Source organism: Prionailurus bengalensis, chromosome D3 (assembly GCF_016509475.1).
Source record: "Prionailurus bengalensis isolate Pbe53 chromosome D3, Fcat_Pben_1.1_paternal_pri, whole genome shotgun sequence".
Lineage (NCBI taxonomy): Eukaryota > Metazoa > Chordata > Mammalia > Carnivora > Felidae > Prionailurus > Prionailurus bengalensis.
In genome coordinates this window covers 34824153-34843863 of record NC_057356.1, presented here as the reverse complement: position 1 = coordinate 34843863, position 19711 = coordinate 34824153, and the positions used below count along the sequence as shown (strand labels likewise).

Here is a 19711-nt window from a genome sequence, read left to right as displayed (position 1 = left end):
GGACAGAACCTCAAACAGACTCTGTGCTGTCAGCATGGAGCCTGACATGGGGCTCGATCTCATGAACTGTGAGATGGTGACCTGAGCGGAAATCGAGAGTCAGATGCTTAACCAACTGAGCCACCCAGACGCCCCAGGAAGGTCTAATTCTTACAAATGCTTCTTGCCTGCCAGTCTGAATTTGGGAAGAAAGGGAGGGAGGGACACAGTAACATTTTACCTTCCTCTCTGGACCAGGCACCACAGAGACACGGGAGCGCTGACTGGTAAGAATTCTCACAGCTCGCTGGCTTCTGCCAGTTTCCCCAGGATCCTGGCTGCAGTAAATGCGTTGTTCCACCAGGTCTCTTCCTGCTCACCAGAAACCGTAGACGAGGAAAAATAATTTTCCTCTACTTTTAATGGTGAACACTTGGCTGAGACCCATTTTTCTCTAGGCATGCCATAAATGGATAAGCTTAGCTAGGTTAAAAGTCCACTGTGGCCACTATGTAACTCAAGATTATCCTTGGTAAGGTAAACCTGCTTGTTCAGCCTCACAGCAGATTTTATTCATCTGAGGCCTCACACGACCCAGTCCCGCCCGCTAAATTAGACTTAGTCCGACCCCAGACTCAGTCCGGTTTCCAACTTGGACCTAGTCTGACCTTGGATACAATCCAGTTTTCAGGCTGGACCTAGTGAAATCTGGATCCATTCTGGTTAAGTCAAACCCAATCTGGGTGGGGGGGGTGGGGGGGAGAGGCTCAAAGCCTGAAAGCTCACAAAGCAAAAACTGCAAGGGCCGGAGCTAAGAAGGAGTTACCCACCATCTCCAAGGCAACCAGAAAGCAGCAAGCTCAAGGGGCTCGATGGGTACCTATGCCTGGTTCCTCACGGGTCCTGGGGGCTGATGGGTGTCTCCTTCAGATCCCACATCTGACACCAGAACAGTTACAAACTAAGGCTTGTTAAAAATTTTGGGGGGCAAAAACTGATTTGAATCAGGCAATACCCCGTCTAGTAGACAGAAGGGAGTTTAAGGAACTGTACGAAGTGAGATTTTATAGGCTGCAGCAAGCAGGGACAAAGAAGTTGTAACGGGCCAAAAAAGCAGGTCAGTTACTGCAAAGTTGTCTTCCCAGGACGGCCTGGGTCCACTACCTTACAATTCCGTTTCTGGGAGAAGCTGAAACTTTAAGCCGAGTCTCGGTTTGGTGATGTGGGGGTTAAGTGACTCCACAGCATGCGTGTGCTGTCACCACACACCCCTGAGACAGAGGGAATGAAGTAGCCTCTGTGAAGGCATCCTGGGCCCAGTTCCGATGGCCTCAAAACAGACCCGGGGGAGGGAGAGACGGGCTCAATTCTCTGGAGTGCCCAGCTCCCACAGGCCAGAAACTGCTGAGGATTCCAATTAGAGCAAGCAAGAGCTGCCTCTTCAGGAGCATGTCTGTAGCCTCGGGATAAAGGCCACACCGAAAATTCTACCATTTGCTGCTGTTAAGATGGTCTCGGTGACATCTGCTGTCTGCTTCCTTAGCAGGGAGCAGCAGCACGGAAGGAGTGGCGAGTTCTCTGGAATGAAACGTGAACTGGCAGGCGGGGCCACCCAGGCACGTCTGTCCGAGGGCAGCTCCTCGGGCGGAAGAGCCCCCTGAGGAGTGATGCCGTCTCGCTCCCGGGCCTTCGGTCTTTTGACTTAGGCTGACCTTCTGGTGAGGTTGCCGTTGAAGTGCAGACGTCCTGGTTCCGTTTTACTTTCATATCAGCAGTGACAGATATTTGAATAAGGGTGTCCTGGCTTTTCTCTCCTCTCCTGTATTTTTATTTTTTGTCTGGTCAGCCCACCTCAGTGCGCTAACTGACGGGGCTGCTCACGCCTGAGACCCTGAGTGCTGCACAGGCCAGGGCCGTTCTTGCTTGAGGGGAACAGACGGGCCTCCGTGTACTGAAGAAACGCGGAGAAAATGCGGGAAGTGCTGACGCTACCAAGTAGGTGGAACTGGGGAGGGAAGGACGCATCAGGACTGACCACGTTTGGCTCTTTGCCTTCAATGTAAGATAGCGGGGAGCCCCGCCGAGCAAGCTCACGGTCTGATCACCAGGGGGCGGACTTATGTACAGAAGGAGGCAGCAGACGGGAAGACGGTGGGTGAGGCGAGCGGAACAGTCTGGGGCCACTGGAGGACACAGCCCCCCCGTCCCGCCATCCTGCACCTGGCTGACCCTCGCCGATCCCGGTCACCTGCCGGAGGGCTGGCTCTTCCCGGGCTTCAGGCTCGCCTACCAGCCGTGTCTGGTGCTGCCGTTGCAGCCACTGTGGCCGTGACGCCTGCCTGATGGCCAGGCACCACGTGGGCACCGCCACACACATGAATGCACTGGTTGGCAACTGAGGAAACCGACTCTAAGTATCAAATACTCAACCCTTTTCTTTTTAATGTTTGAAGGCGGAAGGCGGCGGGGGAGGGGGGGGTGGCGGGGAGGGGCAGAGAGGGAGACAGAGATTCCCAAGCAGGCTCCATGCTCCATGCAGAGCTGACATGGGGCTCGATCCCACAAACCGTGAAATCATGACCTGACCCAGAGTCGGACTTGAACCAACCGGGCCACCCAGGCACCCCTACCAGCCATATTTAGAAGCCAGAACCAAACAAAACCGCCAGAAAAACCTCAGAATAAATGGCTGTCCAAAACAAGCCAGCTGGCGGCCTTACGATGCACACACACGGACCACACCGCACTGAGAATTTTCCCGCGAGGGGGAGGGTGGGTGTCCCGCCGAGGGGGCAAATCCCTGCTGTGGCGGCACCAGAGGTTAAATGGCAGTGGGCACGGCCTCCCTGGAACGGAGAAGAGCGAGCCAAGCGAGACTGTGCCCTGGGAGAAGCTGGCCAACTTTCCTCCTGTCCGTGCCTGAGTAGGTAACGTTCCTGTCCTCCGATACTTTCCTTCCCAAACTCGTACCTTCCCAGGGCACTGGGCTACCGGCGAGCTCCAGGCTCCGCCATCTCTCAGGGACAAGAGCGGTGACAGTTTCCTCGGCCGCCCGACGAGAACCGCTCACGGCTTCCTCACGGAACACCGACAGACACGACCCAATACGTGCATTGTATCCAGTCAATAACTGCTGGCATCGTGACACAAAGTACAGCTGGTCAGGCTGAGAGATTCAGAGGCTACACTCTCTGACTAGAAACTCCAAGTATCTGATCTTGCCACGTTTAGATCGGGAACATTGGACTTAAATAAGCCTTGGAAATAAACCTGTGACAGCGGTGTAAAACGCTGCATGGAATAAAATCTGATCCCTGAATGGGACGCTCACCGTCCCAACTTTCTAAGAAAAGGATGCTTAAGGAAAACAGTTTCTGTAAGATTAAAACTAGTTTCTTCTCTATAGAAAACAGATGAAAGAATTCATTTGGCCTTGATGCAGTTCACTGCAGAAATTCCTTCACCAAAACGGGTCACTGTTCGAATTTGTGTTCACGAACGGGCAGATGTTCTAAGGCCAACACCTCCCCTGGGTCAAAACATTCATTCACATTCAAAGGATCACGCGGCCTCAGATTTGGGGTTTCTGGTGGGAGAATCAGAGAATTGGGCTTCTTTCCCCTACCCTACCCTCACCTAAACCACCACCTGGTTTCCTAGTGAGCAGCAGGTACGCGAACTCTGCCGGCTCGGACTCATCCAGGTCACTTAACCGTCAGGAACACCAAGAGGGAAGGGCCTGGCCTCCATCCACGCAGGGTCCCCACCCTGCTGGCCGCAGGTCCCAGTGCCGGGTGCAGCCGGGCCCCCTTCCTTCCCGGCCATCCTCCTCCAATGACCGACCCCTCCAGGTGGCCCTGCTCTTGACCTTCTCCACCTGGTATGAGGACTTTAGAAAGGCTCAAGAGGGAATTCACAAATACAACAGAACCACAGAGTCCTGCTTACTCACATGATTTCCAGACTCACCTTCTTTTCCTCTGGTTTGAGTCAGAAGATTATTAATCGTAAAGAGGCCGCTTGCATGGTTTCAAGTTGCTGGGAGTTCCTTTTCCTCCCATCACTCATTCCTTCTGTCTCCTGGAATCTTGCACGGAAACATTACCATACAAGGAAACAATCGCGTGCGTCCCAGAGCCTGAGCCGCGCTTTTTCCTATAGATGGTCACTTTCAAACGCCGCCGCCCCCTCTCGAAACTCCCTCCTTGGAGCTGTGTCTGTGAAGTATTGCTCCCTGAGGCTTCCCAAATATGCCACGCCTGCCGTTTCAGACACCCGTGTTCCCCTGACGCCGGAGAGGGCAGATTCTCGACTTGCTTCCTTGGGCGTATTCAGCTGCCAGTCTGCCAGGAAACAGATTCACCCAATGTGCAGTGGGGCGCGGACCCGACGGGCGTGGGAAGGATCAGTAACACACCGTGCACCCGACTGCCTGCCCGGCAAACTAAGAATCGCCTGGACGGACGTTCCGTGACAGGGTGCCGGCAGCTTGGGCAGCTCACAGGACATGTGCATGGTAAACGATCTCAGGAACTCAGCACTTGCCAACTCAGCTAGAGGGTTCCAGAAAAATGAGTGGTCTGGCATCACAGAAATACCGCCAAGACCTAAGGACAAAGATCACAGCCAAAATTCCACTACGCAAATAAGTCTGGTGACCTGGGGGCCGGGTAAAGGGGTGCCCTGAAAACTCACAGAAGCTCGCCCACTGATTTCTCCCAGACGAGGGGCGGGGCAGCCAAGGTCAGGTGCAGCACCATGACGCCGAGCGCCAGGCAGAGGCTGAAGAAGGGGGTGCTGCACGCTCCCAGCCTGCCTGGTGGGGGAGGCGAGGGCCGAGGACGGGAGACGCGCCCGGCAATGACCAACTGTACTGGCTGAGTAATGAGCTCTAGTTTTTGAAAAATAGTTTTCCTCTTCACCTTGTCGACCTGCCTCAAAAGTCCTAGAATCACAGAATATCTTCTAAGATTGGCCACCCCACGTTAAATACCTAGGAGGACACGATTATTACTATTTTATTCATTTTTCTCTTATGAAATTAGTTGGAGTATTAACTGGTTTGTAGTTTTTGCCTCCTCAAGGATTTCAAAGAACTGCTGAGTCGTCAACTTTACTCATTTGCTTGGTTTTGTGCCTTTGGAAGCCCACTCTTCTCCCTTAGGAGATCCTGTCAGCCGAGAGGGCGCCCTTGCTGTCCTGGGGACCCGGCCACCGCTCTCCATCACGCCCCGGAGCAGGACCAGCCACACCTCGGCCAGCCCACTGCAGGGGCTAAATACGGTTGAGAACCGAAGAGGTGACACCTGCAGCCTTTTCCTTATCTTGAATGATTGTCCACACCGGGTTGCTTTCATTGTCGTCGCTGCTCAACAGTGCAGGTGGCTTCTGTACGCACTGCCATGGACGTGAGTGGAATCCCAGCGTGGCCCCGGGGCACCTGGAGACCCCCAGGGCACCGGCTGCTGTTCCTCAGCGCGGCACCGGGCAGCAGCAGGAAGGCTCACGAGGAAGAACTGGCTGCTGCATTTGTCGGCTTACCCTGGGCTCAAGTTCTTTACCCCACAACATGCTGTTACTGCCACTGCTTAAAAGAAAACGCTGCTGTTTGTGTAGAACTGCAGTTGTACACTTACAGCAGTTGTACAATTTCAGGTGTAGTTTGTGCACCGGAAAGTTTAGGGGGCCAAGTGTATGACCAGAACTTAGCATCAGCGAACATGCACCCCAGAGATTCGGCTACATCAAACGAGGCCACACCCTCCTCCGATCTCTGCTCTGATCGCCCTCCAGGCCCCACGGACCCCTCATCACCTTCCTGTTCTCCACAGCCCGGCACTCGGCACCCGCTTCACATGCCACCCGCGTACTTCCTGCCTCCTCTGTCTCAGTGGAACTTGCTCACGTTTACGATCCTGGGATGTTAACGTGAGAGTGAAGGAACACAAGGCTTCTTTGTAATGATCTGTACAGAAAGCGGCCCACACGTTCCCAGATCCACGCACAAGGTTCAAGGGAGCCTGTCCTGCTTCCGCAACCCTGAGGAGTCCCTGGCAGCCGAGTCACCAAAACCAAAGCTCACCCACGCAGGCACCGCAGGGACTCGGGCCGAAGGTCTTTCAACCTGGGCCCATCAGAGGGACGGACATTTCTACGCGGCACTTCAGTGCTCTCATCGGAGTGCGAGACCACTCTGCCCCGGACGAGCGGGTTTCACTATCCTGTTCCTCGGAAACACAGAGGCTCCGAATGTTCTCCCGGAAACAGCTTCAGCACTAAGCGCCCGGTGCACGACGCTGTCTGCCGAGAGCAGAGCCCGGCCCTGGGTGGCAGGTGTGGATGGCAAAGAAATTACTAAACTACTTAAAAGACAAATATTTTAATCTAGTTTCCCCACTTTATACTAAATCATTGCTACAGGTCACAGACTGGATTTGCAGACACCTAGAAAACAATCGGAAGTGTATACATCTTTCTCTATAGATCTCATTAATAAATTTTATTTGGACAAGAGAACTTGTGCCACAACAGGTTAAACAGCATGATTAAAGACGGCAGCACTCCCCAGAGTGGTTACAGGCGTGTGCAGCGCGTGAAGGAAAGCCGCACCTCACAGCCGGTCGTGATCAAGGTAAAAACACCTGACACACAGCACACGTGCCAATAAACTCCTTCAGGTCATGACCAGCATGAAGAAAATCAGGACACAGATACTTGGCCAACGTTCTGTAAATGTGCACAGCAATATGCTGCATTTAAGAGTTAAAATCGGATTCTACTTTAGTGTTAGCATCAAGCCCTTAGGAGAAACCCCCGAAAATCTCCTTTCCCATTTACACACGTCAAAAACTATTCACACTTAGGGCGGACTGGGCAGAGGGCCACAGAACCGACAGGTCCTTGCCTGCGTGGAAACAGGGCTAATACTGAAGGTCTCTTTTGCATCCCGGCTCACAGCCGCCTTCTGGCTGCCACTCCACCTATTTAAATAAAACCAGGAGAAAGCAATGCAGGTCTCTGGGAATCTCCTCCCTTCCATAAGGAAAATGCTCTGCCAATTCAAGTTTCATTCAGTCAGGAAGACGGAAGGATTTAAGGCTTCGGTGACAATTATAATCCTCTGAGAAATTATTTTCCCTTAAAGTCAAGATAAGATAATAGTGTTTACTGTACTTTCTCTTGACTCTTAAAATCCCTGGTATCAGTGTAGGCAACTTGCACCTGCAATTAAGTCTGCAAGAGAGGAAGGTCTCTCCTCCTCCCAGAGGCTGTCCCAGATCACACACGTGTGGAGCGCCTGTCAGCCTGTGGCTCCCTAGGAAGCAGGAGGACACCGAGGTTCAAGCTTTCTAGTAGGTTGAGGAAGCGGTGCTCATGGCATCTTCAGAGATTTTGGTGCTGGCGGGATGGATGCTTGCGAAATACTTGACGTCACTGTCACGATCCATCTGAAGAGCCATGATGGTTTGTTCTACGGCCTCCTGATGACAGCTGGCAGAGGTTAAGAAATATTCTGGAAATGCAAAGGGCAGATTACAAATGAAATCGGTTTTATGGACATGTCAGTTTTATCAAGTATAAGTACACTAAGTTCTCTGTCATAACCCTAACTTCTCCAAGTATAAACACAAGCCATGCTGAATTATACGCAGTAATCCAAACTGATTTGTGTGATATGAAAAGACTCCCCAAACGTAAGAGAGTTAGAAGGTTCATCTTGATTGTTTTTAGAATGGACTAAAAGGCTGAGCGGTGCTAAGCTAATATATTAAAACTTACACTTGTGACAGCTATTCATTCGCTCAGGAAAAACACCCCAAATACCAATCATACATGCAGACTGAAAGCCAGTCTTCTCTAGCCATTTCCCTATAATTGCTCTAAACAATTTAACTGGATTCTAAAGGAGAAAAAAGAAACACTATTCATTTACCCATATTCTTATAAACCTATTACAAACCTCTTTCTGTGCTTCATTCATGAGTTCATGCATTTAAATGATATTTATTAGGTATTTTAGGAGGATTACAATAAAACAAGTGAAATCCTGAGCAGCTTATTAGGATTTGCAGCAAAGCAAATCCTAGGGGGCATTTGTCTTTCCCCTAATGAAGAGGAGGGGGAAACACAAACATGCCTCCTAGCTCCAAACACAGTAACAGATGTCAATGGGGGCCGACTAAAGGTGGTAATTTTTCATAATGTCTTAAGTGAGTATCCAATTTTTCATAATGTCTTAAGTGAGTATCCAATTTTTCAAACAGTAAGTTTGCAATTATAAAATAAATGCAACTAGAGTAGAAAGGCGAAAAGTCCCTGTTCTCTAATCTATGTCCTTTCTAGGGGGAACCTCCATTAACAATTTACAAATATATTCTTTTATTAGACTCTGCCTATGAACATACAATATTCCTGCTTAGCGACTTATCTATCCATGTAGTCTACGAACCTCCTCCCTGCCACGTACGGTTTTCCTAACACAGTCACCTACCCACCCACCTTTCTCTAGGAGGGTCTGTCTTAATGTCTTTGCAAGTAGCACTCGAACGTTTGGAACCCTATCATTTGCCAAGGTTAGCAAATGTGGCATCAGATGCACAGCAAACTGGTCCATGGGAAGGCAATCATCCTCAATGACAGTCTAGGGAAGAGAAACAGCTGCTTTAGATTTGCCAAGTCAGTCTATCAAACCATAATACCAGCTAGCGTTATCTTTTAGTGACAGCTTAAGTGCTACAGATTTTAGTTACTTCCTTTCTTTTTTTTTTTTTTTAATTTTTTTTTCAACGTTTATTTATTTTTGGGACAGAGAGAGACAGAGCATGAACGGGGGAGCGGCAGAGAGAGAGGGAGACACAGAATCGGAAACAGGCTCCAGGCTCTGAGCCATCAGCCCAGAGCCCGACACGGGGCTCGAACTCCCGGACCGCGAGATCGTGACCTGGCTGAAGTCGGACGCTTAACTGACTGCGCCACCCAGGCGCCCCTAGTTACTTCCTTTCAAACCAATATTCCAGGCACCTGGGAACTCAAAACAAAAATGACAAAATTTTAAGCCCCTGCAGACACACAGCTTTTAAGTGGCTCCACGCAGACCTGGAGTGTGCAGTCACATTCATTTGCATACATGTGCCATGGGCCGTGGACCCCTAGCACCCTCTAGTGGATGGCTGTGGGATGGGCAAGGCAGACACCCAACTCCAAGGAACAGGTGATCCTGTGGAAAAGCCACCTGGCAAAACTCTGTTCCGCAGGGATAAGAAACAAGGTGTTGAGAGGCCAAGAGTGAAAGAAGAAACTTAGCTTTAGATAGAGAAAGGGGTCACAAATGGGTAAGTCTTCACTTACCTGGCAGACAAAGACAAAGGCTTGCCGACCAGACCACTTGGGACATCTACCAAAGTTTTCTACAAGCTCATTGATGAGGTCCACTCCAAACGTGGGTGGCGTGGCCACGTGCAGCTTCTTCACCATCTCACTGACCTAAGAGGGTGAACACACACAAGTGAGGAATGGCTGCTAAGATCTTATTAAATAGTTAGCTGTTCTAAAATTATAAAAATTTTAACACATACCAACTTGTAGGAAATCCAACGAACAGAAGAAACTTTATCTGCACATAGATTCAGAGCAATGGGACGTAAATAGTCATAAACATCTCTGGGACTATATAATTCTAGAAGTAAAATCAGCTGTCTATAAAAATGAATTATAAAAATAAAAATATAATTACAATTTTAAAATAAATAAATGAAAACAGGTTAATCATGTAAATCATCTGTCCCACTGGACACTTGTCTGTAAGACAAGTGCATGCAAAGACTCATGATTAGTGTGGTCTCTCATGCATAGAGTTATTTCCAGTCTCCGTGTATCTGGAAATGCATCTAAACGCTATGCGAGTTCAAGAAGTAGCTCTTGCCTTCTGAATGTAAGGGAGACAACTGCGGCATTCTGTGTCCGCAGGGACTGACACAGAGCAAAGCATTTCCTAGTAGGTTCAAATGGGACACGGAACATGTTTTTTTCCACAGGTATTGTCCAGATACTGAGATACTTCCACCTATAAATCAGTTTTCTAAATAAGAAGTTCTGGCGGCATCAGGTAGCCTGGTGTGGAACTGCCAAGGCTCTGAGCAGCTTTGAAGGCAATGGCAGGCTTACGAGGGATAAGAAGTGAAGAGGTCCTCTACCTCTAGCGAGTGTTCCTATTATGTCTCGCGAGACCCGAAGACTGACAGTGTCCATGACGCTACTCTGAGTGGACGCAACAATGCCCTTCAAGAAATACCTCAGATACGAAAGAGACTTTTGCCTTTCAGGTTTTATGGTTAAGATTATTTACATTTGTAGTAGGCAGGGAATAAGCTAGAGGCATGAATATACATAACGCAGCGATGACCAATGTACCTGTGTATACATACAAACATAAATCCTTAGAGACAGGGGCACACTTATCAACTCTTATTTTGTGACACTGCAATCTTTCTTGTTGGCCTCCCTTCCCTGGGCGCACACCACATGAGCCAGTCTGGCATCAGGTAAGCAAAGTGGAGAGGCCCCTTAGCAGGCAGGAAATGACTGACACATGTTGGGGGACAGGCATCAAACCCCGCGCACTCCCCTCCTGGGTCCTTCTCTTTACCCAGCTCGAGCCTTAAGGCGCTGACGGAGGGGCAGCAGAGCCTGTCCACGCCTCGGTGCAGGCAGACACTGCAGCTGGGGGCAGAGGAGAAGAGCAAACTCTATTCCAGGGAAAGGGGTAGAGAACCTTCCGAGCTGAGACCCTGCACTGATAACAGGCACAAGTCTCCTTCTGCTGAGGAGGGGCAGGAGCCTCTGCCCAACACTGACCACAGACGCAAGGCAGAAACTGGATGTTACAGGGAGAGGGCAGAATTCTGAGAAAGCCCCGGCATACAGGGCCTCCCCAAATAACCAAGATTCTCTCCCTTTTCCAGCACGAGCCAACCACGTCCTCACAGCAGCCTACAGCCAGGGGAAGGGAAGAGACCCACCCGTTTTGCAGGGGTGCACGAGAGCTGAGGGAGGAATGCTAACACGTGAAAAGGCCCCCTGGCACCCCAGTCCCCACCCTCAGCAGAAGGCACTGGCAGGCCCCGGCGAGAAGAATCAAAGCGTATCCTGCACCGAAGGCAATCACAGCAACAACAAGCCCAAACCCAGCTTGCTCCTGAGTAGATGGACCCAACCCTCCACACTAAGGGCAGAAGAGGTGTGCCTATTTACAGTCCAAACCTGGCAAGCCAGAACTCAGTGGACTGACACCTTTAAGGTATGAAGAAAACAACAAACAACAACCCAACCTGGCAGTCCCGATTCTATATCCAGCAAAGATATCTTTTAAAAATGCAAGTGAAGTCTGGAATCCGGAACATATACAGAACTCCTACAACTTAACCCAACTTAAGATAAACCCAATTAAAAAACGGGCAACGGATCTGAACAGACATTTCTTTAGATTATATACGAATGGTCAACAAGCATGTGAAAAGGTGTTAAACACCACCGGTCATTAAGGAAATACAAATTAAGATGACCATAAAACACTGCTTCACACCCACTATAATAATGTCTATAATCTTTTTAAAAAAGGCAAATACCAAGTGTTGGGGAGGATGTGGTAAAACTAAACCACATTACTCATAGGAATGTAAAATGGTACAGCTGTTGTGGCAAATAGTTTGGTGGCTCCTCAGCAAATGAAACGGAATTATCAAATAACCCAGCAAATCCACCACAAAATAACTGAAGACAGATAGGTGTTCACAGAAAAACTTGTATTTGAATATTACGGGCAGTACCAGTCACTTCAGCCAAAGAAGTAGAAACAACCCAAACGTGTATCAAATTGAATGGATTTTAAAAAGTGGTACACAATGCAGTATTATTCAGTCACAAAAAGTAATAACGTTCTGACACCTGCTACAACATGAATGAATCTTGAAAATATTATGCTAAGTGGACAAATCAGACACAAAAGGCCACATGTGATAAAACTCCACTTATACGAAATGTCCAGAACAGGCAAATCCATACATAATAGGTTAACAGCTGCTAGAAGTCGAGGGCAGAGAGGGATGCGGAATGACTGGGAAAGGGTATGGTGTTCCTTTTGGGAAGATGGAATGTTCCAGAACCAGAGAGTGGTAATGGTTGCATAACACTGAACCTACTACATTTCACCAATGGCAAATTTGGTTATGTGTATGTTATCACAATAATAATAATAATAATAATAATAATAATAATAAATGGTGAAACAGGCTTAAAAAAAAGCTGAGAAAATTCACTGCTGTCAACACTTGCATTTCAAGACATATTAAAAGGAATAGAACATCAGACAGACATTTGTATCTACTCAAAGTAATGAACAAATCTAGAAAAGGTAAATAGGAAGTAAACATCCCTCCAAACTATAGTCCAATAAATTGTTAGAACTTACTCAGCCAGTTCAGCTCGAAAGCGCCAATTTCTACTATTATCTGTCACCAAAAACTCCTGAAGTTGATAAAGATATTCTCTTCTTTTGTCAATATGAAGAAGCTGAAGTGACAAAATGAAAATATGCACTAAAACAATATATGGGCATTACTACTTTTATCACACTGCTTGAAAACGACTACAATAAACAATATAGTTAATTCTTCTGAAGGAGAACAGATATAGTAGGTACATCTAAGTGTTCTAAAAACTGTTCATTTCCCCCTGATAATCCCATTTACCACCAAGAGTCTTACCCTCTTTTGAAATACTTGTTCCCTGGGCCACGTGTGACCTCCTCTGAACCCTACAGCACCTTGCGCACAGCTTTATGGTAGCAATGACCCACTTTGTTCACTGGACACCCTTGTTACTGCGAACTCTTTGAAGACAATAATGTGCTCCTCCTCAGATATATGAACCTAGTGGATGGCACCGTGATGGCACATGGTAGGTAATCGATATGTATTTGTTGAGTGAAAAGAGTGAATTTATCCCAGTAACTGCTCTACAGGTATGGTCAAGTAGGTTTATAGTCAGCAAGGGGGAAAACCATAAATGTGATACCAACAGAAGCAAACTTAACTGTACATCAAACAGGTAAGAATCACATAGAAAGAAGTACTCTGACTATACATGTTTGTGGGATATGCTCTAAGGACAAAGTGCTGAAGGAAATCTTGAATGTTACTGAATTGAGTTGATGTCAGAATTATTATTGGTGCAGTAATTCTGAAACTACTTCATGTATGTTGTAGAACTGAGCAAACGACTTAATAGATTCATGTTAAGAAAAGAGTTTTTTACCATGAAAGGAAAGAAAAAACATGACGTGGAAAAAGGAGAGGAAATCGTATGGGACGGGAAGCTGAATGATCGAGATGAACTCAATAATTTAAACACAACAAACCAAAAAAAGCCCCCCACCTCCCCCGCCACTCCCCCAGCTCCTGTCTGTCCCCTGAAAAGTAAAGGAAATGACACTATGGGAGCAGTGTGCATATCCAGTGCCTGGGTCTTGGCTTCTAAATAGCACTCTCCACTCTCTAAATACCAGGCTCCTTGGAGAAAGAGCTGACTCGGGACTAGGGGAGAGGAAGTCCTCAGAGGTGGGCCTGGAAATAAGGATGTGCTTAAATGTGAGGGCACAGATCAAAACGGGCACAGAAGTCAGCTTTCAGGGGTTCCTGGTAGCCAAGCTGATGTTCACAACCAAGGACAAAAATGGATTACACTAAATAGGAAAAGAATTCTGAGAAAAAGAGAGAGAGAGAGAGAGAGAGAGAGGGAGAGAGAGAGGGAGGGAGGGAGAAGACAAGAAATGTAAAGAAAAAAATATCTAAAAAAAATAAAGTTAAAAAAAAATCTGGAGTTCATACACTAAAAAACCTTCCAAAAACAGGGAGGGAGAGAAGGGGAAGATTAGCTTTACATGAGAATGCCAACTGATAATGGAGAAATTATAAAAATCGAAAATCAGATTTTTACAACCAACACAGTAACCACTGATTTAGGCAAGGACCATGTACAGATGCACAGATGCAAAAGCCCTGTGTGAGAGACATGGGCGAAAAAGACTCACCCCACCAAGTAATTATTATTATTATTTTTTTTATTATTTTATTATCTTTTTGAGAGAACAAACAAGCATGTGAGTGAGGGACAGAGAGAGGGGGAGAGAGAAGCAAGGCTTACCTAAAGCAGGGCTTGTGTTTTACCCGACACAGGGCTCAAACTCACCCAGCGTGGGGCTCGAATTCACAAACCGTGAGATCATGACCTGAGCCGAAGTCAGGTGCTTAACCGACTGAGCCACGGAGGTGCCTCCCACCAAGTAATTATTAATCACAAAGGTGAAAGGTTGTTACAACAGAGGAAACGTGCTGACATAATCAAGTGACCAGAGTCAGCATCACCAGTGATGATGTTCCTCCCGATAGGATACACAGGCAATGTGCCTGCAAAGAAAATCTGTGTGACCTGAGTCTCACGGTGTATCAATACTCAGACAAATTCAAATTGAGAGCATTCTGGAAAACAACAGGTGGGCCTCTTCAAAAATGCCAATGACAATAAAGACAAAAGTCAGGGAAACCGTTCTAGATTGAAGAGGGCTAAAGAGATACAATATTTAAATTCAATATGCAGAGGCACCTGGGTGGCTCAGTCAGGTACATGTCCAACTCTTGATTTTGACTCAGGCCATGATCTAATGGTTTGTGAGACTGAGCCCTGCATCTGGCTCTGCGATGACACTGCAAAGCCTGCTTGAGATTCTCTCTTCCCCCCTCTCTCTGCCCCCACCCCCTGCTCTTGCTCGCCTGTTCTCTCAAAATAAACATTTAAAAAAAAAGTAAATTCAACATGCAATTCCTGATTGGACTCTGATATTTAGCGGGGGAAGCTATAAAGGACATTACTGGGACAAGAGAAATTTCAGTGTGATCTGTATAAAATGTAACACCACGGTATCAAAATTTTTTTAAAAGCAGGATTACAGTACTTCTGTACCTCAAAACCTCAAACTACAAGAGCCCATTTCAAGGTTAAAGTCTAAAAAACAACAGTATTCCAGGACTAACAATTTTTAAGACGACAGCTGTTCATCTGCAAGGCCAGAGATCCACACCAAAGGACTGAAGACTACTGGGAAATTTTTGGACTCCTAAAATATCACAAAGCCTCCAAACTTAATGTTCATGGAATTTCTGTATGTATTTTCAATAATCGTATGTATGTATTCTATTACTGAATTGTATGTAATTCAATAATTTCGGGGGGGGAAGTACAAGTGTTTGTAGTCATGATAAAACACCGTTTAGAAATGAGATTTGGTGTAAATATTCTAAATTAAAAATTAAAAGAACACCAGCAAAAGTGATGAGAACAGGACTATTTCTTTTTTTAAGTCATTACATCTATCAACTCATGGCTACATTTTCTGACGCATGAACATACAGAGACTTCATCTTGGTGGGAATAGAAAATCAAAACTTTCAGTCCACAGTGGAACTTTAGTGTGTTTTTATGCAGAATAATTTAAAAGTTACCTTCAGAAAATCATGCAAATGTTTAAGGACACCTATCCTGACTTCGTCAAGGTCTTTCAAAAATCCATTGAAGATCGGAACCAGATCTGCAGCCGTCAGCTGATCTCCGAGAATAACTGCCAGCTCATGGATGGAGAAGGCTAATGTCCTACGAACCTTCCACTGCAGAGACAGAGAGGACCACGTTCACAAGCGAAGCACACAGTACTGAGTGCTTTCACTCTCAGTACATGAAGGCTAACTTAACATCGGAACGTTACCAATCTCTAACAACTAAAGCAGAATTGAAGTAATGGAAGTAACAGAAGTAATAGATCCTCAGTTTGAAATGTATGCTATGTATCAAAAACTGGCTGAGAAAATTTCAAAGCCCTGCACAGTACGTATTCTCTCCTTCCATTTACGAAGGGAAAAATGATTGGAAATCACTAATGGCATAATCTCTGTAGTTCTCTGAACCCCTGATGCCCGATTTACGGATGTGTCCCACATCCATCATCCTCGCTTGACTGTTCCCCTTCTGATTCCTGTACAGCCTATCTTGGATTAAAAAATAGTAATAAAACTGGTTGTTAAGGAAGTGACAACTAAGGAAATGTAAGAATAGGAAAACGTAGGGAAATTTACATTAAAAACATGTTTTTCTTCACATTGTTTTAACTGTAAAATGTTTACTTTGTTACTTACCTTAAAACACTCTGCTTGAGGAGAAGCTATTTACAGCAAGCACTCTAGACCCCGTTCTTGAAATAAAATTTTGTACCCACATTCAACACATCAAGCAGATGAAGGCAGAGGTGTTCAGATGGAGTGGAGGGGACGGAGAAGGCATGAAGCCCTAGCCATCTAGGGCCTTCCTAGTCACCAGGAACCCTGAAAGGTCTGTGGACTGATGATGGAAAACCACCAGCACTCTGGAAATTGGGCCTTTGTGGCCCCTGCCCAGTTCTACTAGTGAAGAAGCGTGTGAACACAGGATAAAGTCACTTCACCCGGACCCTGGCTTCCTAAACTCCTAGGTCAGTGGAGGAAATGAAACTATGTTCTCTCAAGATTACTTTCAACTCCTACCTTGCTTAATCAACAGCACGCTTCCTTGAAAAATGCATTCATTACTAACACATTTAAGGGAAACTCATTCATATCGCAGCATAAATCAGTCTAACCAGACTGCTTTCTTAATAACCGAGAGATTAAATTTCACTGAAGGAACAGATTTTGTGCAAGAGGGGCAAAATTTTGGTGTACAATACAGAAACCAGACCTAATGGCAGGGGAAGTTAAGTCAACAAAATCTGGGAAAAGAGCCACAAAAAATACACAGATATCCAGACAAGATGACCCGGGTCAACACTTCACATTTCATTTTCTTTCAGGGAGGGTGGTGGTGGTAGCGTGTGGGTCTGGACAAAGTGTGCACAAGTGCACACACAAGCACGCAGCACACACGGAACTTCTCCCACCTTTATTACTGCAACGCTCCCTGACCCAGGGCCAGAGCTCAGAAGTGCTAACACGACTCATACAGCTCTATTAAGGTCTTTAAAAAAAATCAAAGCAGCCATTTACAACACTATGTCTGGAATGAATCTATACATCAACTTCAGACAGCAACACATTTGTAAGTTAGGAACTTCGGCACGTAACTGTGATGATAATTTCCAAACGGTGGAACGTGGACCGTACAAAAAGAAACCTCTTTGGTATGACTTCTAAGCTCAGGCCCATTATCCCATAACACCAAGTATCTGCTGGACCATGGACAGAAATTCTAGTAGGTCTTGACGGGAAAATCACCACGCCTTCCATCCATGCACGTTGTGCTTATTCCTCAGCTGCCCTGCTCACCTGCATGTCTGACGCCAGTGTCTCATAGGTCTCTCTCAGGCAGTGCCAGTTCTGCCTGCCGAGCGTCAGGGCCACGCCGGGAAGGCTGTATGCGCAGTGCTTAGCAATCTCCGTGTCGACCGTCTGGGCACGAGAGGGGTCCGTCATAGATAAATACTGATCTAACAGAGCCTGAGGCACAACATCCTAATGAGGAGAGAGACACCACAGTGATTCATTTTAGCAGTGTAGACATAAATCAGGCAAACATATTTTTAAATCTATTAAATTTTTTGTTTTATTTGAGAGAGAGAGAGAGAGAGAGAGAGAGAGAGAGAGAGCAAGCGAGCGTGCGCGTGAGTACCGGGAGAGAGGAAGAGGGAAAGAGAGACAGACAGAGAGAGAATCTTAAGCAGGCTCCACACTCGGTGCAGAGGTCGATGTAGGACTCTATCCCACGACCTTGAGATCATGACCTGAGCCAAAATCAAGAGTCGGATGCTCAACCAACTGAGCCACCCAGGTGCCCTAAATGTATGAATTTAACATAGCATCTCAACTAACAGAGAAAAACCCAGTCTCAAAGTTTTAGGTATCTACTAACTGAAAAAAGGTAAGAAAAACATGCTAAGGGAAATACACAAATAAACAAAAGCAAACCTAGAAGAAAAATGGTTAAGATCTTAAAACTGGTAACAGCCCAAAGGATGATTAGAACTGATCACTAAATTTAAAAGAAACATTAAAAGACCAGCACATCCCAAAGATTGTAATGTTTGCAAAGACTGTAAAGTTTGATGTAACCTAGTACATGTGAGAAAACAGGCATTCATGTGCACTATTACCAACATGCATTTTTATAAAAACGCCACCAAAATTTCCAATTTTAGATGGGAATTGAGCAACTATCTATAAATATTTATTTTAAATTTTTTTAATGTTTATTTTTGAGAGAGAGACAGAGAGAGAGTGCAAGCAAGGGAGGGACAGAGAGAGAGACACAGAATCTAAAGCAAGCTCCAGGCTCTCAGCTATTAGCACAGAGCCTGACACGGGGCTCAAACCCACAAACAGTGAGATCATGACCAGAGCCGAAGTGGGCTTAACTGACTGAGCCACCCAAGCACCCCATCTATAAAAATTTTAAGCGTATAAACATCTAACCATCTGTATAAATGTGAGGAAAAGAAGGACATATACACAATCTTGCTCACGTATATGTAATGCAGCTCTGGAAGAATATACAAAAGAAATGCAAAACTGGTTGCTTTGGGGGCAGCCAAATGGATAGACGAGAAAAGCTGAGAAGGAACTATCACTGACTGCCTTTGAACCTTTTGAATTCTGAACTACGTAAACTTATAAATCTTTTAAAAGTAAAACGGGGCGTTGGGTGGCTCAGTCGGTTAAGCGTGTGGTCTCGCAGTTTGTTGGTTCCAGGCCTGCATCGGGCTCTGTGCTGAAAGCTCGGAGCCTGGAACCTGCTTTGGATTCTGTGTCTCCCTCTCTCTGCCCCTCCCAAGCTCACACACTGTACTGTCTCTGTCTCTCTCTCTCAAAATTAAATAAACATAAAAAAAAAATTTTAAGTAAATTAAAACTGAAATAAATTCATTAAAAGAATGAGACAGTCTGTTTTAACTTGAAAATATCTCTACAGGAGTGGTTAAAAGATTGTTTCACAATGCCGTGAACACCAATTTTATTTTCAGTAAACAGAAAAAGAACGTACACCATCTGACCTAGGAAATCTACAGTCCCAGAAGCCAATGCCACACATAATCACAACGAGTGCGGCACTGCTTGTGAAATCACAGGACTAAACCCGGAGGCGAGTAAGGAACCACAAAAGGCATAAAGTCTTTGCAAGACAGACGCCACGCTGCATGGACACTGTGCTCCCATGGCGGGTGGGGGTGGGGGTGATGGCAAGCACATGGAAAGATCAACGCACGCACGCACCAAGGTACAAACTACCATATTCCAAATATTCCATCAACACATTTTCCCACGTTTAAAATTTCTGAAACTGGAGTGTAACTTGTCACTGATGGCACTTCATGTGGCTTTGGGACATTTTTTCATTACTGTCATCCCTGAAATCGAGCTGTATCTTGTAATTCTTGGCAAATTAGGCATCATGACATACCTAGGTACAACGGCATGATTCTGTCTCTGACAGACAAAAAGGGGTGTGCATGCATGTTTCTGTGCCCATGAAACGTTTATGAAGAAATATATGAGGAGCTGTGATCCGTGGTTACTCCAAAGGATGTTATCACAGATATGAGAAGAGGAAGATTTCTGCTTGTGTTTTACTCTATTTGAATTTTCTTATCGAAAGTATGATA

General features: G+C 46.2%; 1 protein-coding gene across 4 annotated transcripts in view; it reads right to left on the bottom strand.

The window, feature by feature from the left end:
- Positions 1-6342: 6342 nt before the first annotated feature.
- Positions 6343-19711, bottom strand: part of PPP4R1 (protein phosphatase 4 regulatory subunit 1) — a 64081-nt gene continuing 50712 nt past the window's right edge. For all 4 annotated transcript variants that reach the window (XM_043558285.1, XM_043558283.1, XM_043558284.1 and 1 more), the window contains 7 exons: positions 17382-17567; positions 15534-15695; positions 12446-12546; positions 9555-9675; positions 9328-9462; positions 8479-8620; positions 6343-7492 (listed from right to left, as the gene is read on the bottom strand). In XM_043558285.1, coding sequence (XP_043414220.1) covers positions 7329-7492; positions 8479-8620; positions 9328-9462; positions 9555-9675; positions 12446-12546; positions 15534-15695; positions 17382-17567 — 1011 coding nt within the window. In that variant the 3' untranslated portion in view covers positions 6343-7328. The remainder of the gene's footprint in view (positions 7493-8478; positions 8621-9327; positions 9463-9554; positions 9676-12445; positions 12547-15533; positions 15696-17381; positions 17568-19711) is intronic.